This window comes from Vanessa atalanta, chromosome W (assembly GCF_905147765.1).
Source record: "Vanessa atalanta chromosome W, ilVanAtal1.2, whole genome shotgun sequence".
Taxonomy (NCBI): domain Eukaryota; kingdom Metazoa; phylum Arthropoda; class Insecta; order Lepidoptera; family Nymphalidae; genus Vanessa; species Vanessa atalanta.
Genome location: NC_061901.1, coordinates 6,663,504 through 6,687,908, shown reverse-complemented (window position 1 = coordinate 6,687,908; position 24,405 = coordinate 6,663,504). Strand labels below are relative to the sequence as shown.

Genomic DNA, 24,405 nt, shown 5'->3' with positions numbered 1-24,405 from the left:
TGTTGATCCTTCAGGATGCTGATCACCCATATTGCTCCCCGAAGTAGACGGTATAGGTTCATTAGTTAGTGCCGAAGTATCATCTTCTTCCGCCGATACGGTTATCTGATCTCTAGGCTTAGGTGCCCGGCGGAGTTGATCGTGGGCAACTTTTCTTCGGACGTCCTGCACCGACTACCTTTTTGACTAGATAGCGATCGTTATCCAAAATTTTTGTTATCTTGTTTTTGTTTTTAAACCAGTAACTGTCCGTGATTTTCTGTAATGTCTTTTCCCAACCAGGGTGTTTCAGTGCCGTATGGAATGAGTTTATTAAGCTCCACTGAAATGATCTAGGAACTACTGTGCAATGTTTTAGTCCAAACGTTGAATCTTGAACTATTCGTTTGAAGACATTGTTTTCTAGTATGTAGTCATTGCAAGGAATGTTATTGCTCATACTGTCCATAATTGCTCTTAATGTTTCGTCGCGGCGTTGTTCAATTTTTAACCAGTCTAAATCTCTTGTCATTATGTTAACTGTAAACTCTACAGGGTTCCTGCTGAAGTAGTCAGCGTGCTGAATTTGCTGGCCTTTGCGATATTCAATATCAAAATTATAATTTTGTAAGAATGTCCACCAGCGATGGATTCTGGGAAGCAAATCTTTCTTATGTTTAGATGCCTTTAGTGCGTTACAGTCTGTGATGACTGTAAACTTTCTTCCATAGAGGTATTGTCTGAAGTGTTTTATTGCTCGAACCACTGCCAATGTTTCTAATTCTAAAATAATGTAGTGTATGAGTGATAGCGACTTTCAGTTTCAGTGGTTCTAGCGCTCATAAAGGCTACTGCATGTAGTCGTCCTGCAATCAATTGAACCAGTACTGCTCCGAGTCCCAGACTACTGGCATCAGTATATAACTGAATTGGAGCTTCTTCTTGGAAGAGCGTTAGCGCTGGTGTTGATGTTAAACACTGAATGACCTCCTCTCTTGCATTCTCATGACGTTCACTCCACTCCCATTTGGCTCCTGGTTTAGTCAATTCGTATAGCAGAATTAGTTTACGTGAAAAATCCGGAATAAACTTTCTAAAATAGCCCGCTAACCCACAGAACTGCCTGACTTGTTTGGGTGTAGTTGGTATTGGTGATTTAACGAGAGCCTCTATTTTGCGTGGGCTTGGTCGAACCTGTCCATCTGATACCACATTGCCTAAATATTCAATTAAACGCTTAAAAAAACTGCACTTATCAGCATTTATTGAGAAACCAGCGTCCTGTAGCGCTATGAGAATGCGTTCAATGTTTGATAATCCTTCAGCAACATCTTCACATTTACTCAATACGTCATCTACATAGACTTGAGCTGCATTACCCAATAATTAATTCAAGGCTCTATTAATACACCGTTGGTATACTGAACATGCATTACTTAATCCAAACGGCATCGTCAAATATTCGTATAACCCGTCTGGTGTCACGAAAGCAGTCTTTTCAATTGAAGAGTCTGCAATGGGTATTTGGTGAAACCCTGCTGCCATATCAAACGTTGTAAAGAATTGCCCTTTAGCTAGCTGGTCAATTTGGTCCGAAATCAATGGTAGTGGATAATGGTCCCGAAGAGTATTTGAGTTGAGTTCTCTAAAATCCACACACATACGGTCATCACCGTTCTTCTTTTTCACTAGGATAATAGGACTGGAGTACGGTGAATTACTCTCCCGTATAATGCAATGCTCCATTAGTTCTTTCACTATAGCTCGAACTCTTTCTCGTTCTACTGGACTGAGCCTGTAGGGTCTTCGTTCTACGTACTTATCTGGGTTCTTTAAACGGATCTCTAACTTGCCCGTCCTTACACGGGTAGTTGGGTACCCTCTAATGAACAAATGTTGATATTTGTTCAGTAGTGCTTGTAACGTTGCTATATCTTCTTCATTTGTGAGGTCACAATCCAATTTGTCAAAAATCGGGTTTGTATTTTGGATGTGATTGATAACCTGTTTATGTGTTAATGTTGTCCCATCTGAATTGATTATCATGGTAAGGTTGGTGTTATTTATCAAGTTCATACCAATTAGGATATCTGTTGTCATCTCATAGTCTGCTACAATTTGAAAATGTAGTTCCACGTTGATATTATTAATGGTCACTACCGTAACCAATGTAACTACTGAAAGTACAGGAAATCGTCCAATACCCTTTAAATAATTCACAGTTTCGAGTCTTTTGCCTGGTAATTGAGCTGCTATGGATTCTCGCATCAGTGAGCAGTCGGCACCACTATCAAAAATTGCCTCAAAAGTCTTTAATCCAATCTTGATTTGTATCGGAGCCAGTTTTGATCCAAAAATAAAGTTAACGTTTGAAGATAGTGAACGTTCTCTCTTAAAGCAGGTTTCAAAAGTATGTCCGGGTATTTTACAAAAGGAACAGACTATTGTTTTAGTATTCTGATTCGTGGTTACTTCCTTATTAACGGTTTCAGTTTTTGTTTTGTTCGTCCATTCAGGTCTCGACTCAGCAGACTTATTGTAGTAGCAGTCGCTGGTATTGTGATTGGACCTTTTACAAATTTGGCAACCAGTTCGATTCTCGGAAATTGTATTCGAGAAACGTGGCCGCTTACTCGTGTTTTGATTGTTGGAGTTTGGGTTAGGACGCTTCATTGTTCTTATTGACGAAGCAACAGATATTAGCTCGGGGACAGTTGTTGCTCTTGCGTTTAGTAACTCGATCCGAAGTCTTTCATCATTAATGCATCCAATGACTGCTTCCACTGCGTCCTCGTTTGGTAATTTATCCTTTGTAATCCTCCTCCACAATACCCAAGCTCGTGATAAATATTCAGAAATTTCTTTCGAAGAATCGTAGATATGTTCCCTGAACCGAACTATATCTTTTTTTTTTATGGTATAGGGGGCAAACGAGCAGGAGGCTCACCTGATGGAAAGCGACTACCACCGCCCATGGACATCTGCAACACCAGGGGGGTTACAGGTGCGTTGCCGGCCTTTAAGAAATAAGTACGCTCTTTTCTTGAAGGTTCCCAAGTCGTATCGGTTGGGAAAAACCGCCGGCGAAAGCTGGTTCCACAGAGTGGTTGTGCGAGGCAGAAAATGCCTTAAAAATCGCGCTGTTGTGGATTTACGGACATCTAAGTGGTGTGGGTGAAATTTAGAATTTTGTCGAGATGTCCGAAGATGGAATTCAGCTGCCGGGATTAATCCAAACAATTCCTCGGAACACTCCCCGTGGAAAATTCGGTAGAAGATGCAGAGTGATCCAACATCTCTACGCAACGCCAAAGGATCGAGCAGATCAGAAAGGGCTTGATCGTCGATAATTCGAGCTGCTCTACGTTGGATACGGTCAAATGGAAGGAGCTGGTACTGGGGAGCACCCGCCCAGAGGTGAGAGCAGTACTCCATATGAGGCCGAATTTGCCCCTTGTATAGTCTTAGGCGATGGGCCGATGTGAAATACTGTCTTGCCTTGCTGAGCACACCAAGCTTTTTTGATGCCAATTTGGCTTTGCCTTCCAGTTGACCGCGGAACTGAACGAGGCTCGAAACATCAATGCCAAGTATTCCGATACTAGCTGTGGCGGCTAACGGAATCTTCTCGAATCGTGGAGATACGACGAATGGTGTTTTTTTAGCGGTTAACGCGCAAACTTGCGTCTTTTTGGGGTTGAAGTGGACTAGGTTTAGCCGGCCCCAGTTCGAGACTTCGTTTAACGAAGACTCGATTTCAGACACAAGTTTGTTCCGGTTTTCTTCGACGTTTTCCCGAGAAATATTAGCACGGCCGGTGTATGAGGTGTCAACGGTACTGTCGTCTGCATAGCAGTGAATGTCCCTGATTTGCAACAAGTCATTGATATGCAGAAGAAACAGAGTGGGTGACAGAACGCAGCCTTGTGGAACACCAGCGTTGACGAATTTTTGGTCGGAGCATGCACCGTCGACAACGACCTTGATGCTCCGATCTGCCAAAAAGCTGGTAATCCAACTGCATAATTTCCCGGGAAGCCCACAGGAAGGAAGCTTCGAAAGAAGCGCTTTGTGCCACACGCGATCGAAGGCCTTCGCTATGTCCAGACTGGCTGCTAATGCCTCCCCCTTGCTCTCAACTGCTTCCGCCCATTTATGAGTAAGGTAAACTAGAAGATCACCGGCTGAGCGACCTCGACGGAAACCGTACTGGCGGTCACTAATCAGCTGGTACTCCTCTAGATACCGCAGGAGCTGACAGTTTACAATGGACTCCATTACCTTGGAGAACAAGGGGGTGATGGCTATAGGCCTATAATTGGACGGGTCTGAGCGGTTACCCTTTTTGGGAATCGGATGCACTAAAGCAGTCTTCCAGGAGATCGGGACGATGCCTAATGCGTAAGATTGCTGGAAAAGACGCGTTAAGACCGGTGCCAACTCGGGAGCACATGTCCGTAGCACGATTGGAGGGATGCCATCGGGTCCACTCGACTTATGAATGTCCAAGGAAAAAAGTGCTTTACGAACTGCACTTTGCCGGAATTTAACCTCCGGCATCGTGGTATCACATCGCGGTATTGTTGGTGGTGAATTTCCTTGGTCATCCAGGGTCGAATTCGACGCGAAGAGAGAGCCTAAAAGATCAGCTTTCTCTTTCGCGATATGGGCCAATGATTTACCGTCCTTGTGCAGAGATGGAAAAGAAGGCTGACAGAAATTCCCAAGAACAGCCTTAGCGAGAGACCAGAACGCACGTGTTCCTGAAGGGAGACGCACCAGTCTCTCGCCAATTCTGCCAATGTACTCCGTCTTCGCCTTAGCAATCACATTTTTGAAGGACCTAGAGGCAGAGTTATATTCCTTTCTGAATGCGCTGGTCTTTACATCACGAGACGCTGATGCGTTAGCCCAGTCATGGTAACGTTCCCATTTTCGGCGTGAGGCCGTTTTGCAGAAACGACCAAACCAGGGCTGGGACTTGCCACCGATGGGCACCGCAGAAAACGGAATGAACAGTTCCATACCCTGAAGCACCACATCGGCAACAGAGTCGGCAATAATGCTCGGATCATCCAGCGAGAAACAAACCTGCCCCCATGGGTAGGAGGCAAAGAAGGACCGCATCCCATCCCAATCCGCTGACTTGTAGTGCCACACGCGGCGGCAGCCCATGAAACGAGGTCGTGAGTACCGCATAACCGGAACTGTACTCCGAACGATCTCTAGAGTAACGGTTTTCCGGTTCAAAGGTAGTTATCAGATTATTACGCAACTCGGGCCATGAAGCTGTAGTGACCATCCAGTCGTCAACCCACATTTTTGCTCGTCCCTTTAGCAGGCTGCCAACCTTCATACGTACGTCGAAGTCACAAAGTTTGTAAGTTTCAATGGCTTTATCAACATGTTGACACCATTCTCATATGCCAACATTAGTATCAGGGTCAAAGGAAGGAAGATAAATATCGTTGATACGTACTTTAGTTTCTTGTGGTTTATTTAACTGTGCTGACATTTGCTGCATCACTTGCATCATTTGCATAATCAATTGAGGTGGTATGTTGTTAACCGGCCCATTGAACAAGTTTAATTGAGGCTCATCTTGTTGGTTCGAAGTTCCATCATTACTTTTGGTATTTACTCCATTTTGGATTTCCATTGTATCATCAGGTTGCTGAGCGGAAGTGGCATGTGATCCCACTTCTGATGACGGAGGAATTGCTCCAGTTTGATTTTTAAAAACTGTGACGTCAGCACAGCTGACGTCAATTGCTTCATTCGTATTATTATTTTCCATAATTACGAGGATGATTTAAACTAATAAACTTCAATAATCACGACGAATTTATTTATAATTAAACAATCCAACAGAGTTGTGTACAGTACGAAATCTAACCGACGAATGCCTTATCACTTCAACAGCTGGCCTTTTTATAGTGAGTGATGAGTTACTTGGAACACGTGCAGTTTGTGACGTAATGTTTATGCGCCGATATACACTGTAATATTAAATTATTTTATGTTATATTATACTAGTACATACATACGAGTATCTCGATAAGTCCCGTGACTCTTCACGGAGAACTCGACTCTGGATGACCGAGGAAAGTCACCACCATCAATCCCGCGGTGTGATACCACGATGCCGGAGGTTAAATTCCGGCAAAGTGCAGTTCGTAAAGCACTTCTTTCCTTGGATTTTCATAAGTCGAGTGGACCCGATGGCATTCCTCTAATCGTGCTACGGACTTGTGCTCCCGAGTTGGCGCCGGTCTTAACGCGTCTTTTCCGGCAATCCTATGCATTCGGCGTCATTCCGAACTCCTGGAAGACTGCTTTGATGCATCCGATCCCTAAAAAGGGCAACCACTCAGACTCGTCCAATCATAGGCCTATAGCCATTTTTATTTTATTTTTTTTATTTTTACTTTATTATGGAAACAAACAGTACAAGTCATTCTTAAAGCGAAAGCATAAAAATTAGCACATATACCAGTAAAGTTTCCACTTATAACTAAAAACATAATAAGAGCAGAAAAAAATTAATTATAAAATCTAATATAATAATAATAAGAAAAAACAAACCTATGAAAAAAGGGAAAATTTTGAAGGAAGTATTTGACCTCTAAATGTAATTACAACAGATTGGGTAGGAACCCATGTAGTAACACTATCAGCAATTGTTTTTCTGTTCAGGCGTCTTATTTTCATAACTTCACCACATCCAGTGGGAAGCTCAAGTGACATTGCCAGTTCTGCCATCGTCCAGTCTACGGGAATACCCTTAATCAATCCCATTCTAGTTACATTAAAAGTCGTTACAGTAGCTTTATACTTGCACATTTCAACAATAGGGTGAGCTAGAAATTAGTTTGCTGCTTGGAATGTTGAAAATTCAACTGAAATTTTACACAAAAAAAATTAGCAATTTTTTTTGTGTAAAATTGCAACATTTATTAAATTCAAATTCAAAAATTTTTAGCAAATATGGGGTAACGTGTGAGCGTGTTGGAACGTTGAAGCAATATCGAGCACAGGCATTTTGAACCTTTTGAATAAGATTTTTAGTACGCATAAGTAACCTCGGGCCCGTTACGATGTCAGCATAATTTAATTTCGAAAGAACAAGTGCCTCTCATAAGTTTACTCTCACATGAAGTCTTAAGTATTTACGAATGTGATATAATAATTTTAACCGATATATATATACAATGTGTTGATCAAATCTTAAATTTTCGTCCATTAAGACTCCCAGATTTCTAGCTTCAATTACACGCTCAATCTGAATGTTATGCAATTTTGCATTTGGGGATAATGTTGTTATTTTGCGTATCTGAGTTCGCGTACCCAAGATCAAGTATTTGGTTTTCTTTGGGTTAAGACTAAACAATTAGAATTAGACCATGTAGAAATTTTCTTTAAGTCATCGTTAAGCTTATTAACCGCTATATTAAAATCTGAGGGTCTAAAAGATATATACAGTTGTATGTCGTCGGCGTAAATATGATATTTGCAAAATTGTATGGAACTAACTATGTCAGCACAATAAAGCGAAAAGAGAACAGTTCCAAGGATAGATCCTTGCGGTACCCCTCTGGTAATTATACTGCTTCTAGATACACATTTAGATCCATCCTCCCGAGTAACTTCTACAACTTGAAATCTATTGTTGAGATAGCTGTCGAACCATCTAATAGTATCTGCACTGAAACCGAAGTAATGTCATTGAGAAAATAACAACGCCATATTAATAGTCTCGAAGGTACGTGAGAAATCGAGAAGTACTAGTATGGTACCTTCCCCGGCGTCTTGAGCTCTTAGCACATCGTCAATTACATTAGCTAGTGCGGTAGTTGTACTTCTACCCTTCTTAAACCCAGACTGGACGGAAGGAAGTATGTCGTTAGTTTCTAAATAGTGTGTAAGTTGACAACACACTATTTTTTCTAGAACTTTTGATAATGAAGGTAAAATACTAATCGGTCGAAGATCACTCATATTTATGGGGTTATCAATTTTTGGAATTTGTCTGACGATTGCTTTTTTTCGTAAATCAGGAAAGGTGGAATTCCGTAAAGAAGTGTTAACTATATTTACAATCGTATCCGAAATAAACGGCAAACTACTTAAGATCATTTCCATAGAGATACTATCGGACCCTGTAGCTTTTGATTTAATGCAGCGTAGTGTTTTTAATATAGTTTCTCCTAAATGACTGACACTTTTTTAAAAAAAAAAAAAAAAGTGTTTTTAATATAGTTATGGCATCTACTGGATTTAGGGCAAAGCTACTAGAAGAGTATCTATTACTTGTGTAGAAATGAATATCAGACTGTGTCACATAATTGTTTCCGGGTAATTCGAGAAAAAAATCAGGTAGTGATAAGATAAGTGCTCAGGTAGAGAACAATCCCGTTTTTTCTTATATGTAAATATATTATTTAGATGAGTCCACAAGTACTTAGGTCTCTTAGCGTTATTATTTATGAAGTGAGTAAAGTATGCACTCTTCTCTCTATGGATTGCCATTTCTACTTTAGATTTTAAATCTTTATAGTACGCTATGTAACTGTCATCGCGCGTTACCCGCGATCTTGTGTGTGCCTCGTCGCGAGTACGAATAATTTTATTGATGTTATAGGTAATCTATGGATATTGATATTCTTTAAAATAACCGCAAACCAGAGGATCTAGGGTGTCGAATACAGATAATATACTGCTATTAAATTCACTAACAAGACTGTTAACATCATATAAGTTTTCAAATTGTAGGTTAAAATATGTTAAGTAGCTTTTGAGGTCATTTTCATTAATGTTTGAAATTTTTCTATAAAATTTGATCAATGGCTTGGCTTCTCCTTGCGAATATTAAATTCGAAGGATAAGAAGGCATGACTGCTAGCATTAGCAGCCCGTAAATGTCCCACTGCTGGGATAAAGGCCTCCTCTCCCTTTGAGGAGAAGGTTTGGAGCATATTCCACCACGCTGCTCCAATGCGGGTTGGCGGAATACACATGTGGCAGAATTTCGTTGAAATTAGACACATGCAGGTTTCCTCACGATGTTTTCCTTCACCGCCGAGCACGAGATGAATTATAAACACAAATTAAGCACATGAAATTTCAGTGGTGCCTGCCTGGGTTTGAACCCGAAATCATCGGTCAAGATGCACGCGTTCTAACCACTGGGCCATCTCGGCTCATGACTGCTAAGCTCATGTATATAGTCTATCCGTACTTTACTAGTATTACCATCCACACAGACTAAATCTATCAGTGTCTCACTGTGAGAAGTAAAGTGGGTGGGATCTTTAACAATTTGGTTAAGATTGGTGAAGGTTAAGAAGTCAGTTAATAGACGTGTACAATAATTGTTGGTGTCGAGAAAGTTAATATTCAAGTCATCCATCAATATTACATGATCATAATCACAGAGTGTAGTGAACGTCTCCGTAAGGCCATCAAAAAACGTACTTGGATTTAGCCACGGAGGTTGATATGCAGTGCCGATAATTAACTTCTTCCCACCGACGCTCACACTAAGGCACATTTGTTGTCTGGGGCAGTTATCGGGTGGATAAGAGTACGTGCTGCTATTCCTCGCCTAATGTAATAGCCCACACCACCACCACGGCCACGCACTTCAATAGGGCGCGGTTTGTGGCGTAGACGATATCCTGGAATATGTGGTGCTCGACCCTCCTCACCTTCTCTGAGCCACGTTTCATTTAAGGCCATGATATCGACGTCATGGTGATTGATAGCCAACATGAACTCATCATTATGTGCCCCCAGAGAGACTGGATTCAGAAAACCAATTCTTAATTTACGTGCCCTAGGCATCGAAGATAAAAACCTCTATGAAATTTAAACCTGAACATATTAATGTATATGTACAAATGTGTAATCGTTGAGAAAAAATAGTTATATTGCGTTTCGCTATATTGCGTATTTTGAATTTGGGCATCTCACTCATTAAATTAGCACAGCAGGATAATATAATGTTATATACTAAAGGCTCAAGTACTATAAAATGAATGGTGAAATTAAAAGTGAGCAGACAGTAATAGCATGTACAGTATTTAACAACAATAGCGGAATATTCTTTATGAACGTTAATAATTAGGCACTCTAATCTTTGTTTAAGCCGAAAAACTTTTGAATATCTGTTTCTGCACGAATACGATATATGGATATGTCTGTACTGCGTCGAAAAATAAATTGGCCCCCTCTCGTCCACACAAAACGCCATCCCTTACTTCTACCTTCCTCTCGTGTTTTAAAAAAAAGGTAGCGATTGAGAGGTGTGAGTCGCTCATTGAAGTAATAGCGTCGCAGCTCCCCATCGATGATGCCCGACGTATCGACGCCGCGCCGCACGCGCGCCGCTCGCAGCAGTTCGTCGTGCAGTGAGCGGCGCGTCAGCCGCACTACAACAGGACGCGGTCGCACTCGCTCGCCGTCAGCTGCCGCGAAACGTCGCTGTCCCGAACGCTCTGCACTCACTATGTCTTGTTCGGTGAGGTCGAGACCGACTTTCCTCGCACATGGTATGACGATATTAAGTGTGTTCTCACCAGGCTTCTCGGCAACGCAAGCCAATTCGAGATCCATTGCAAAGTGGTTCTGTTCCCTCTCATTAAACTCCATGCGTAATCGCGAAATTTCCGCTTTGCTTCTCTCTTCGGCTTGGCTTTGATTGGCAGCGTCTTGCGATTCCAAAGCGGAAATTCTCTCTTCAGCCGAAGTCAAGCGACTATTAAATTCCGTCATGTTCGAGTTCAACCGCGTCACTTCTTCTCGAAGGAATGACATATCTAGAGAAACAAATGCCATTTCCTTTCGTAGCAGACGGATTTCATGCAACAGTGTTGCCGACACGTCCTCGCCTACGTTGCATCGGCGAAGGTATCATCAACAGCATCCTTGGGGTGGGGGGAGGAGGCCAAAACAGGGGTATATAGTTTTGGACTCCCTTGACACTCCCGGCACATCCATTTGCCGTTAATTCTCGTATCTAGGCCAATATTTAAACACACCCGATGATATCGTGACGCGCATTTTGCGCATTTTACGTCATCGGTTGTTGCGAGGAATTTGCCTCAGTGCTTACACTTATTTCCCATGATCGATATGAATGAAGTCCAAAGTAGTGTTAATGATGGACGCTAGATGGCGTTGTAAAATGTTTTTAATTTATGATTAAAATAAAATTATGTATATTAATGGAAATAATTATAGTCACCAAGTTGGGACAATCACTATTTAAGACACTGATAAAAAAATTAGATTAAAAATAAGCTTTTTTCTTTCACTTCAAAGTTACGTGGGTATATTGTAATAGACCGTTCAGAGTATTTTAATGGTATTTATGTTAATAAACAATAATAAGATCTTCCTACTATAGTTTATCACGGAATATTGTCACACACACAATTATTTACAATAATAAAACTGCTTAATAGAAATCTTTGACTTTTATTTAATTTAAAACTATTAGAGCCACACAATCAGCTGTCACTCCAACGACGCGATGTGACGTATGAAGATATCATCTCTGACGTAAACGCACACCCCAGCTCGTGGTACAAAAGAATGTTCCAATTTGTACCCGGGAAAAGAGAGAAAAGTAGTATCGGCAGGAGTGGATATCTGGGTCTCGGTAAGAAAGAGCAAGGCCGGCTTCGCTGTCTCAAGGTGAAAGTGAACGGCGTTCAAGTTGGAGTTGAGTCCCCTTATGTTGCAGAAGTCCACACTGAGGGTGGTAGGGGTTGCCTTATGATGCAACCTGCTCCGCTTGACCTGAACAGTGGCGAGCGCAAAATTGCCCCCCCCCAGAATTCGGAGGGCAGCCTGGGCATCCCTGCTTAGGTGGTGTACGTCCTGAGCATAGATGCCCAGAGAGGGATTCTCCACCGCAGTCGTTGATGGTACCCTCCTGGGGTAATAAAACATAATTTTGCACAACCATCATGTTTTAGGGGGAGGAGGATCGGGCCTCCGGAACTCTCACATACCGGACGAAACGCGGTAGCATAGGTTTAGGCACTTTACACCGATTTTAAGTGAGAAAGTGGTACTTCCCCGGGCGTGCCAGCCCATTCGGCTGCAACCCGAAGGTATGCAGTGTGGCACTACCACCGGTACGGGTGCCCCCACGGGGCTCGATTGAAACCCGCCTGTAGCTCCTCCTTAGCCTACTTCTTGGATTTGCTTATCGCCAGCTGCAGATCGTTTTTCAACTGGCGATATGCGTTCAGCAATTGTCCCTCCAGATCCGCGTCGAGGTCGTTGCGCCTTCGACAGTGAACGCGCCCGACAGCACGTCGCCCGAAGGTCGGCGATTTCGGGCGACCACCAATAGGCTTGCCGGCGCGGAATCTTGCGCCAGGTCCGAGGCATGGCCGCATCGCAGACCTCTGAGCGAACTGCGCATGAGACTGGCCAGCTCTTCTGCGCTGTCGCCCTCCATCCGCCCTGCGGAACCCCACCGCTGCACGATGGCGGCCTCCTTGACTAGCTCTCGATCGACTTGGTCGAGAGACCACCTCGGCAGCGTGGTCAGTGTAGTAAAGTGGGTAATTCGATATAACTTGTCAAAGATATATGTAATAGACAATTTTGTGGAGTTACGATGTCACTAAAAATATAGCGGTAGTCAAGAAGCACGTCTATTTATTTCTCCCTATTTGACGATAGTTTAGTGGCGTACGAGTTCGGGATATTTAAAAAAAATAAAATAAAAGTGAAAATGGCGTGCGGAAAATTAAATGAGTTTGACATTAATTCCGGTAACTGGACATTATACGTGGAAAGGTTAGAAATGTATTTAAAAGTGAACAAAGTGGAAAAGGACTTATGGCTGCCTACTTTAATTACCGCGATCGGTGACCAAGCATATGAATTGCTTAGCAGTTTGGCGAGTCCGTTAAAACCAGCGCAATTAACGTATGATGCGGCGGTTGCATTATTACATAATCATTTGCAACCTCGGCCGTCCGTAATGGCGGAACGTTATCGCTTCCGACAAAGAAGACAAAGGAACGATGAATCTGTGGCGCAGTACGTAACAGAATTAAAAAAATTGTCAAAATATTGTGAATTTACAAATAATCTAGAAGAAAATTTGCGTGATCAATTAGTGTGTGGATTACGGAGTGACGTCACAAGGCAGAGGTTATTCGCTGAGGATAATTTAAATTATAACGGCGCGTTGAAGTTGGCATGTGCCCTAGAAGCAGCTGAACGGGATGCTGCGGTGGTGGAGGGCTCGAAGGTAGCCTCTGTAGAAGGGGTTCACGTGATGATGGGCCATGGATCAAAGGAGCCTGAAACAAGGCAAAGTGGGCCGAAGCAGCATGGACCTAGGCACCCTGTCCCAAGTGAGTGGACACGGGAGGTGGACAAAAACTGTTCGACGTGCGGGAAGGCAGGCCATAATAACAAGGTTTGCCGCTATAAAGGTTTTACATGTCGGATATGTAAGAAAAAAGGACATCTGCAACGGGTTTGTCCGAGGTCTGGAAGCCCTAGAAGAGGAAAGAAAGTCAATCATGTGGCTGCTTCTGATCGATCGGACGGTGATAGCAGTTCGGAAGACATGGAAGAGGAGTTGCATCAACTCAGCCTAAATAGTTATAAGCCGGTAAGCTTACAAATATGTATAGATAATATTTTATTAAAAATGGAAATAGATACAGGGTCTGCAGTGTCATGCATTAGCAAGAAAACGTATGATAAATATTTTAAGCATATAGTAATAGAAAAAAATAACTTAACCTTTAAGTTTTATGATGGTAGCTCGATACAGCCGTTAGGGACAATTAGACCTAATGTTTGTTATAATAATGTATGTAAAAAATTAGAATTATTTGTTATTGAAGGGGGAACTACGTCGTTATTGGGGAGACAGTGGCTGTCCGAGCTAGGAATACAAATTCCCTCTTTTCATAAAAATATTAATTGTGTGCAAAAATGTAGTAATTTGTCGAATTACGATTTAAAAACTTTAATTAACAGATATGATCAACTGTTCAGTGGCGGGCTGGGGTGCTTCACGGGCGGCAAGGCTCAGTTGCGAGTGCGGGATGGAGCGACCCCAGTGTTCTGTCGCGCGAGGCCGTTACCTTACGCGCTGAAGGGTCAAGTGGAGGCGGAATTAGATAAAATGCTGCGAGACGGCATCATTGAACCGGTGAACAGTTCGGACTGGGCAACTCCGTTAGTACCGGTACGTAAAAGTGATGGAGGATTACGTTTATGCGCGGATTATAAAATTACAATTAATCCCGTCTTACTGATCGATAGGTATCCTTTACCGAAAATTGAGGACTTATTAGTTAGTTTGAATGGAGCTCAATTGTTTTCGAAAATCGACTTATCGCAAGCCTACAACCAAATCGAATTAGATAGTTCTAAGGACTTGACAGTTATTAATACACATAGGGGGTTATTTAAGTATAATAGGTTGGTATTTGGGCTGTCATCTAGTCCGGGGATTTTTCAACGTATAATGTCCCAGTTGCTTGGTGATATTCCTGGAGTAGAAGTATTTCTGGACGATGTCATAATTGGAACCAAGGGGGGTCGCGAGGAGCATTTAGCTACACTCGAAAAAGTTTTTTATAAATTGCAATCTCACGGTATGAAATTAAAAAAAAAAAAATGTTCATTTTTAGTAGAAGAAGTTAAGTATTTGGGCTATGTAATATCTAAAGAGGGTGTTAAGGTAGATAAGGATAAAATTGAAGCCATTGTTCGAATTCCACGTCCAAAAGATGTATCCGAGCTAAGGTCATTTTTGGGCTTAGTTAATTTTTATGCTAAATTTGTTAAAAACATAAGTCAAATTTTGTATCCGTTATATAAATTATTAAAAAAAGGAATAGGGTGGAAATGGTCAAATGGTTGCGAAGAAGCGTTTATTAAAATTAAAAAAATTTTAACGAGTACGAAAGTCTTAGCCCACTACGATGCGCAAAAACCATTAAGTCTAACTTGTGACGCGAGCTCAAGAGGCATCGGCGGCGTCCTCGCCCAACCGGAGCCGGGGGGCGCCGAGCGGCCGGTAGTGTACGTATCGCGCGCGCTAACAGAGACCGAGACGCATTATTCACAGATCGATCGTGAGGCGCTTGCAATTGTATTTTGTTTAAAAAAATTACATCAATATTTATACGGTAAGCGTTTCACGTTGCGAACTGATCATAAACCCCTAGTTAGCATTTTTGGCCCCAAACATGGCATTCCGACCATGGCAGCGAGTCGTATGCAACGATGGTCAGTAATATTATCTGCGTATACTTACGATATTGAATATGTTAACACAAAACTTAACAGCGCCGACGGCTTATCGCGACTGCCCGGGCGCAATGTGAGCGGGGATGACTCACCTCTCGATCCGCCCGAACAGACTTATTTACACTTCGCGCAAAGTGAATTATTGCTCGATTATAATAAAATTAAACAACAAACATTGCGAGATCCTTTATTAGGTAGAATATTACTTTATGTCAAAAGTGGATGGCCGGAGCAGAATGAAATAAGGGAATTGCAACCTTATTTTAATAGAAAAAAAGAGTTATACGAGGAATTAGGATGTATTATGTGGGGTCATAGGGTGGTAATTCCGGAAAACTGTAGGGATAGGGTTTTAATGGATTTGCATGAACCGCATATGGGGGTTAGTAAAACTAAAGCGATGGCCCGCAGCTACGTGTGGTGGGCGGGGATCGACGAAGCGGTGGAGGCGGTATGCAAGCAGTGCGAGGTGTGTGCCGCGGAGGCGGATGCACCAACCCGTCATACTGTCAATCCATGGCCGTGGCCTTCAAAGCCCTGGTCACGGATTCATTTAGATTTTTTAGGTCCTTTTCAAGATAAAATTTACTTAATTTTAATTGACGCGAGAACTAAGTGGATCGAGGTATATCCTGTCCCTAGTACCGCCGCGCGTTATACATTGAATAAATTAGAGGAAGTTTTTGCGAGATGGGGGTTACCGAAGCAGATGGTAACCGACAATGGTCCGCCGTTTACAAGTACAGATTTTTCAAAATTTACAACTAAATTAGGCATAGAACATTTATTTTCAGCTCCTTACCACCCTGCGTCAAACGGTGCCGCCGAAAATGCTGTACGTACGATAAAAAAAGTAATACGAAAAGCAATCCGTAAAAAAGAGGACATTCAATCATTTCTTAATACGTTTTTATTACATTACAGAAACACGGAACATAGTACTACTGGGGAAAGCCCTGCTTCTCTAATGTTAGGGCGTAGTTTGCGTACAAAATTAGATTTACTTAGACCAGATAGGGATAAAAAAGTGAAGGAAGCCCAAGCGCGTCAAAGGAAGTTAGGAACAGAGGAAAGTCGGTCTTTAGAGCCGGGAGAGGATGTGTGGATGAGAAAGTATCAGGGAGCTAATAAATGGGTGCCGGGTAAAGTTATAGAACAGTTAGGCGCGACGGATTATAGCATTTTAGATGACGTAGGGAGGGGATCGCACAGACATATCGATCAGTTAAGACGGAGATCTACGCGTAATTCCATAGTTGCTCCATACACTCCATTGCAGCATGATTCCCCTGGGGTTCTGACACCGGCACTAATGAGCGATAGTCCAAAGATGCCAAGAATGGGTGAGCCGGTTGTCAGAGAGGAGTCTAGTGGAGAGAGACCGCAACCAGAGGTAAACGAGCAAAAGACTGATATGGTTCCAAGTTCGCCCACACTCGCAGCTGAGTCGCCGCTGTCCGTGTCGCCGCCTCGGATAAGGCCAATACGCAAATGTCGTTTAATTAAACCATTGCATGGTAGTGTTAAATAATTTAAAATAGGGTAAGTCTACTTAATAATAAATAAAGTTAATATTAACATATAAAAAAAAAAAAATGTTTAAATCTACAAACCTTATAACTTAGGTTAAGCTATTTGTATTCGGCTAAGGGGTTGTATTGTATAGAGGGGAGGATTGTAGTAAAGTGGGTAATTCGATATAACTTGTCAAAGATATATGTAATAGACAATTTTGTGGAGTTACGATGTCACTAAAAATATAGCGGTAGTCAAGAAGCACGTCTATTTATTTCTCCCTATTTGACGATAGTTTAGTCAGCATCCTCTGGGGTTCCGACGGCCTGCGAGAGGTGGAGATCTCGAATAGAATGTTGCAGTGGTTCGATAGAATATCCATCTCCTCCTCTACTCTCCAGTCGATCACTCTGCGTGCCACGATAGGGGTGGCTAACGAAACGTCTACCACGGAACTCTCCTGTTGGCGCACACAGGTGTGAACCTGCCCCCTGTTGAGAGGTAACAGGCCGAAGAACAGAGCCCATACCTGGACGGCCCTGCCTCGCGAATTCGTGGCAGGGTTACCCCAGGCACGTGACTTTGTTTTTATGTCACCAAGAATCACTGTCGGTTTTGGCGACTGCCTGGCCACCGCAGCTCTGACCGAGCCGAGATAGATCTCGAGCTTAGCCAGGCTAAGGTTTGGATAGAAGTACTTTCCGACGACCACGTACTCCCCCCATCCCACCACAGTATATTTCAATTACTTTCATAGTATAATGTCTAACGGTATTATGCTTTGGGGTAACGCAGCCGCTATCCATACTATATTTGTGCTGCTAAAGAGGGCTATTCGCGCAATCTATAACCTAGGAGCCAAAAAATCATTAAGCACTTCTAACAACACTAACAATTCACCTTGGGAATGAAACGATCGCCTCCTGGCTATTTCTAATCATATTCAATATATGTACTTAATTTGATTGACAAAAAAAAAAGATCCGCTGAGTTTCTTTCGCCGGTTCTTCTCAGGTCATGGTGTTTCCTTATACGAACCGGTGGTAGTGTTTAATTTGACTATAAATAAGTAAGTGTAATGCTTCTATATTGAATAAAAGAATTTGAGTTTGAGTTTGACTACGTAATCCGAGCCCCTTTCAACGAGTGAGACGGAGGGACCCGTTCCGCTTTTCGCAAGGACTGCCACGGTACCGTCCGAGCCCCTACCCAATGAGGAAGGGGAGGGACATAATAGGACTCGCAGGCACCACCAGGTCAATCCCCCACTCCGCCATGGACTGCAGTCTTGCAGTAGGTCTTGAGCTCCGGCGCAATGGTTTGTATTCGTCTGAAGGAAGCTGAATTCTGCGCTCATATTTACATTGCAGCTTCCTCCTCTGCTGGGCGCTGTCCGACGTTGGGAGTGGTTTAGATACCTAAAACCACCTTACCTTTCGTGTTTGGGGGATGACATTCCCTCGACCCCATCATGTGTCCGGAAGGTTTGCCAGCATCTGTGCACACCGCACAGCGCAGCTTCCCGCTACATTTAGCCGATTTGTGACCATTAACGCCGCACCGGAAGCAAAGACCCCTCGATCCGCACTGAATGGGCATAGCATCCTTGTATGGCCAAGGCCCATGCACTTGTAGCAATGCAGAGGGCGCTGCTTCAGCACGAATACCCTGGCCGAGCTCCATCCAACCACGAGACGACCAGCGTCAGAAGCTTCTTCGCCGCCGCTATTGGACATGTCATGCGGAACATACCCATGTAACCGGGCCCACGTGTAATCTCTCCACACCTTACCCCTTCAGTGGGACAGTTCCCTTCGAGTGACTGCGGCGATAATCCTATCTTTGGAGTCGTCTAGCCCTGTCACCTTAATGGCCACTTTTCGTATGGGATGAACGATGGCCACCCTATCCAACACTGTGGGGAGCTTGTCGGCTAGTTTTTCTACCTGGTCCGACTGTGCTCTCGGCACTTCGCGTTTGACTGCGCTAGCGGACGGACGTGGATAAGTGAGATCGTGATAAAAAATATTCTATCTCGGGTTATCTCTTTGATTTATTCAAGTTTTCTTTAAAAATTTCATTACAAGTACTTCCTACTTAAAAAAGTGAATAAGTGGTGCTTTCATAACATTTCACCCACCACGTAGTGGCCAAGCACGTGGTGTGTATTTTGAGTGTGGAGTTGATGTGTGTTGCAACTACCCGACTGCTGTAACATACAAAATTTTGAAAAAGGTATTTATAAATTATAATATTATTATACCTCAGCCAGGCTCCAGGAATTACTAACTGTGGCATGTGGTGCATAACATCAGTCAGAGAGTATTCGGCACGTGGCCACGGATTTGGTAGCGACAATTTAACTACCCGCAAAGTCTAATTATTTTCTATCGGCTGTCATCAGTCACCTGTCATTCGTGGTTTGCCTCCTATCGGTTGTCACATTTGACGTTGACGTTGAAGTTTAGGTTTGGCATTGAAATAGCCTGTGCAGATACCGTTCAATCTCCATCGTGTCTTCTCCGTCACACGTGATGGCACTCTTGGCACAAATAAAAGCCAGAATAAAAAAAATCCTGTGCAGAGTTTGAGCATGTCATTGTTGTTAGGTTATACAGACCTCCTAGCGGGTTATATGAAGCATTTGAGAAATTGGAAAGTGCATTATTGAAATTATCTGGATCAAGTAAATATATTTTTATTTGTGGTGATTTCAACATAAATTTATTAGAAAACTATAGCACAAGTATTAGATTCAGATTGATCATTGTGGACAGTTGGCAGATAGTTGTCATTTAATTCGCAAATAAAAAATAATGCTAAGGATTTAAAACAGACATTTGTTCCAATCAATTTGTATCGAATTGAGAAGTTTAGAAGTAATATCATGGCAAAGCTCTCATATTTACAATTAAATGATAATTCTAATGAGCTTTATAACATTTTTTTTTTAATTAATTAAAACAGAATTTAATGCCATATTTACTTCCAAGACAGTCAATTCTAGGAATTTTCTTAAATTTAATGATTGGGCGACTGTCGGAATTAACAAGAGTAGGCAGAGGTTGTATGAACTTTATAGCAAAAGATCATACAACCGGTCTTTTTCATTTATCAGTTATGTTAGTGCCTACTCTAAACTATTTAAACGTGTATGTCATACATATATTATGCGTACTAATTAAGCAAAGTCTTGGGTACTCGTTAGTCCTTACTATTATGTTATTAAATTCAATTTTTTTTGTTTCGTTTTTTAGTTTTTATTATTAATACACTTAATTACGTAATGTATCTAGTAAATAATATCAATATAGAACAATATACGGTGGCTTATATTAACATGAATGGCATTATAAGAGTTAATTATAATTGTAGTCGTGTCCTTGGCGGATGAGTTCCTGTTTATCAATTATATGTTACTATGAAAACTTATTTAATTGTAATTCTGAGGCACAGAATAAAACAGTTAGTACTATAGTCATACGGAGTATATATTATAATTATTATGATAACAATTTTTATTTAGTATTATTATTTTCTTTAATACTACATGTCGAATTATGTATATATTTATATCCTAATAAGTCTATGTATAAAATAACTAACATTATACAAAAATGATCAGAGAGAAAAGATTTAGAGTTGGTTTTTTTAATCCGGGCTCTTTGGGCACTCACCATGAAGAAATAGTTGTTCTAATGGAACGTCACGATGCAGATATTGTTGCATTAAATGAAACATGGCTACGTCAAGGCAAAGATAGCAAAGCTCCTACGATACCCGGATATCGCCTACGTCACATCCCGCGAGCACTGACAAATTCACTTTCTCGTGGTGGGGGCGTTGGCTTCTACGTCAGGCAGGGATTGACAGTGCGTTATCTCGACTTTCCGATTATGTCGTCGATTGAGCAAATGTGGCTGCGCATTAAGGTTGGCAATAAAATAGTTATAGTTGGTACTGCGTATCGCCCTCAGTGGACAAATACCTCACTATTCCTATCTGCGCTAACGGAAACAATCGGCTCTCTTCCCTTTTACGATTATATATTGCTGCTATGTGACTTCAATATAAATTTTTTAGATAAACAGGCAACGAGTAGGCTAGGTTTGGATCGATTTTTAGAAATTCATAACTTAAAGCAGTACATAACTCAGCCAACGCATTTCACTAATCAATCAGAAACATTGCTCGATCTTGTTTGTTCGAATACTCCTATTGATCATATTTGGTTAGACTTAGTAGTCGAAGTTAGTGCTCATGCCTTTATTTCCTTCGAGATAAAAATTACGAAAGATAAAATCCCACCAAGGAAGATTATTATTAGGCCATTAAAAGATATCGACACTGGACAATTAAAGGAAGGATTAAATGCTCTTGATTGGCAGAATGTGGACTCAGAAAATGATGTACATGTCATGGTCGAAATATTCACTAATAACTTATTATGGTTGTATAATTTGCTTTCATCGATCAAGACGGTCTGTGTCAAGGAGCATAAGTATCCCTGGATAACATATAACATTAAATTACTAATGAAACGCAGGGATGAAGCGCATCTCAGGACTAGGTATGATAACACAGATTCATGCAGAAATTATTATAAAAACCTTAAGACCGAAGTTACAGAAGCGATAGATAGGGAGGAATCGGTATATTTTAATTCTTATGTGAATTCGAATCTTCACAAATCTGAACAGCTTTGGAAACATTTATCAAAATATGTGAAAGTAACTCAAAAACGCGATTATGAGATTCCAGAAAATCTCCGAGATGCTGATGTAATAAATAGACATTTTCTAAATGCACCTGGGAATCATTATGTGACTTTAGAAACGATAAATTATTACGAAGAACACAGTCATAGTACATCAGTATTTACCTTAATACCAACTAACGAAACCACGGTCTTAAACATAATACGCTCACTAAAATCAAACGCAATAGGTATTGACGGTATATCTCTTGATATGCTGCGATTATCGCTGCCGGAAACTTTACCCATTATTACTAAGATTATGAATACTTCTATATTAACAAATACATTTCCAGCACAGTGGCAAATAGCTATAGTAAAACCTATCCCCAAAAAAGATAATATCTCAGATGTCAATGGGTTACGACCTATTAGTATCTTACCGTGCTTGTCTAAAATATTAGAAAAAAATGTATGTACTCAATTATTAGAATATTTAGAATGAAATGACATACTACCTAACTTACAATCGGGCTTCAGAAAGCATTATAGTACCACTACCGCTTTAGCTGATGTGACAGATAATATATTAAGTGCGCAAGATGAGGGTAAGGGTACTATTTTAGTTTTATTAGACTTTTCCCGGGCGTTTGAAACAATAAATAGACCTTTGTTTATAAGTAAGCTAAAATATTATGGGTTTAGCCTAGATACAATTAAATGGTTCTTAAGTTATTTAGGAGACCGAAAGCAGATTGTTGAGCTGATGTCTAACGATGGCACTAAAACACTCTCAGAATGTGTCTCCGTTAATAGAGGCGTGCCCCAGGGCTCTATACTAGGCCCCATAATTTTCGCACTGTATTGCGCAGATATAATTAGCAAAATTAGGTTTTGCAAATATCATATATATGCTGATGATATTCAACTATACATTTCATTTAAGTCAAACGAAGCAAGTACCGCTATTAAAAACCTAAATGAAGATCTTAGACGCATCACAGAATGGTCAGACTCACATACACTAGTATTGAACCCCGAGAAAACTAAATTTATGATTTTAGGTACAAGTCATCAAATTTTTAAAATTAGTCAACAAAAACCATTAATTCAAATCAAAGGAAAAACAATAGAAAGAGTTATGGAAGCACGAAACTTAGGTTTGTTGATGGATGATCATTTGAGGTTTGAAAATTATGTAACCGGTATCGTTAGTAATTGCTTTTATCGATTAAAAATCCTTTATAGAATAAGAAATTATCTTAATATAGAGGCTCGACTAAAGCTATGTGATTCCCTAGTTTTATCTAAGTTCAATTATATGGATACAGTTATTGGGCCAAGACTGTTGACACGCACCAAAAATCTTATTCAGCGTGTATGAAATGAATGTGCCAGATACTGTTATAAAATACCACCCCGTGCACATGTCACTCCGTATCTTAACAGATGGAGGATGTTAAAAATGGAATACAGAAGTCAACTACACTTTGCAACTTTACTCTTTGGAGTTATAAGATATAAGATTCCTCCATACTTGTACAGCAAATTGGGCTGCTTCTCTGACAATTACAAATATCATTTAAGAGCGTCACCGGATCGGTTAATAAAACCTCACAGACCTCCTCACACACACAACCTCACAGATCAGCCGCTTTTGAGGGTAGCTTTCGTCACAATTCCACGAAAATTTGGAATAATATACCACCTCCTATTCGATTTTCGCAAACAACTAACACATTTAGAATAAAGTATAAAATGCATTTGCTTAAATTACAATTACAGCTACCTACTAATAATAATTGATAATATTTTAATTACGTGCACACGTCCGTGGAATCTAAGAATGACGCCGCCAGCAACCAACTGCAGGAATAATCTGCCACCCTCTCTCTTCGTAACCTGAAACAATTGAATTTTGTTAGATTTAAACATAGGATTACGTGGTGTAGGATTGGATAGAATTTTAATTTAATAATTATAACTATAAATGAACATAATAAGAAAATATGTATATATGTATATATATGTATAAATAACAATTTCATAAAATAAATAATTTGATATTGATGTATTTTAAATATACCTGACATGATATGGCCATCAAGCTGAATGCAGATTAATACTCCAAGGCAGCATTGGCTGCGGCGCGTCCGCTCCTACTGTAGGCTTCTAGGACTCGTTGTCTATAAAAATAATAATAATAACATTGGATATAATTGTTCATAGTTGTACATAAAAATAAATAAAGTACATAATTTGTTTTATTTCTTTAAGTTATTACCATTCAACACTTACCGGTACTCAAAATCTTCATCTGTTGTTGTCGTCTAGGGATAACACCGGCCGCCATGACACCCTATGGCGTGATCACTGATGCGAGACGGGAGCACGATAATACTATAATATTAATTCGCTACCGATTTATACTATGGTGTTATTACTTTAATTATACACCTTCGCATTATAATACTTCTATGTTATGCATTTTCTCTCTTGATTTTGCCGTCAAATGTTTATATTTATTATCTATGATATTTATATATTTACGTATTTAAATAATTATTATTATTCTTGCTTTCACGCTTATACGACCGTCCGCCATCGTCGCACGGAGGCCTCTGAGCCGAGAACTAACCTAACACTAAGTGGTTTTTTCCAGTTTAGGATAGATTGCCTACGACCTTCTAAGTTTATCTAGACAACCGGTAGCGTGTCAGCCAAGTTCTAGTAACAGAACTGGCGAGCAGCACCGTGTGTAATATTACACGAACCATTTGGAGCCACTTTTGACCTCCTCATAACTCAAAAACTATTTGACATAAATGTGTCAAATTGTTTTGACTCGCGAGATACATATGTGTTCCAAATTCCATAAACGCATCTCAAACGGTTATTTAGATATTAACGTCTAA

The 24,405-nt window shown here is 41.0% G+C and overlaps 2 protein-coding genes across 3 annotated transcripts; one reads left to right on the top strand and one right to left on the bottom strand.

The window, feature by feature from the left end:
• Nucleotides 1-9,572: 9,572 nt before the first annotated feature.
• LOC125075612 lies at nucleotides 9,573-10,815 on the bottom strand. Its single transcript, XM_047687320.1, has 2 exons — nucleotides 10,239-10,815; nucleotides 9,573-9,691 (listed from the first exon to the last, which is right to left on the bottom strand). Exons 1-2 carry the CDS (start codon nucleotides 10,813-10,815, stop codon nucleotides 9,573-9,575), a joined length of 696 nt encoding a protein of 231 aa, XP_047543276.1.
• Nucleotides 10,816-12,550: 1,735 nt separating this feature from the next.
• Nucleotides 12,551-15,148, top strand: LOC125075690. 2 transcript variants are annotated; one of them, XM_047687398.1, is made up of 2 exons: nucleotides 12,551-13,624; nucleotides 14,017-15,148. In XM_047687398.1, the coding sequence occupies exons 1-2, from the start codon at nucleotides 12,731-12,733 to the stop codon at nucleotides 14,143-14,145; spliced, it is 1,023 nt and encodes a 340-aa protein (XP_047543354.1). In that variant the 5' UTR covers nucleotides 12,551-12,730; the 3' UTR covers nucleotides 14,146-15,148. The 2 variants fall into 2 exon arrangements, with proteins under 2 accessions (XP_047543354.1, XP_047543355.1); XM_047687399.1 differs by having other exon boundaries at nucleotides 13,999-14,108.
• The last annotated feature ends 9,257 nt before the right edge of the window (nucleotides 15,149-24,405 follow it).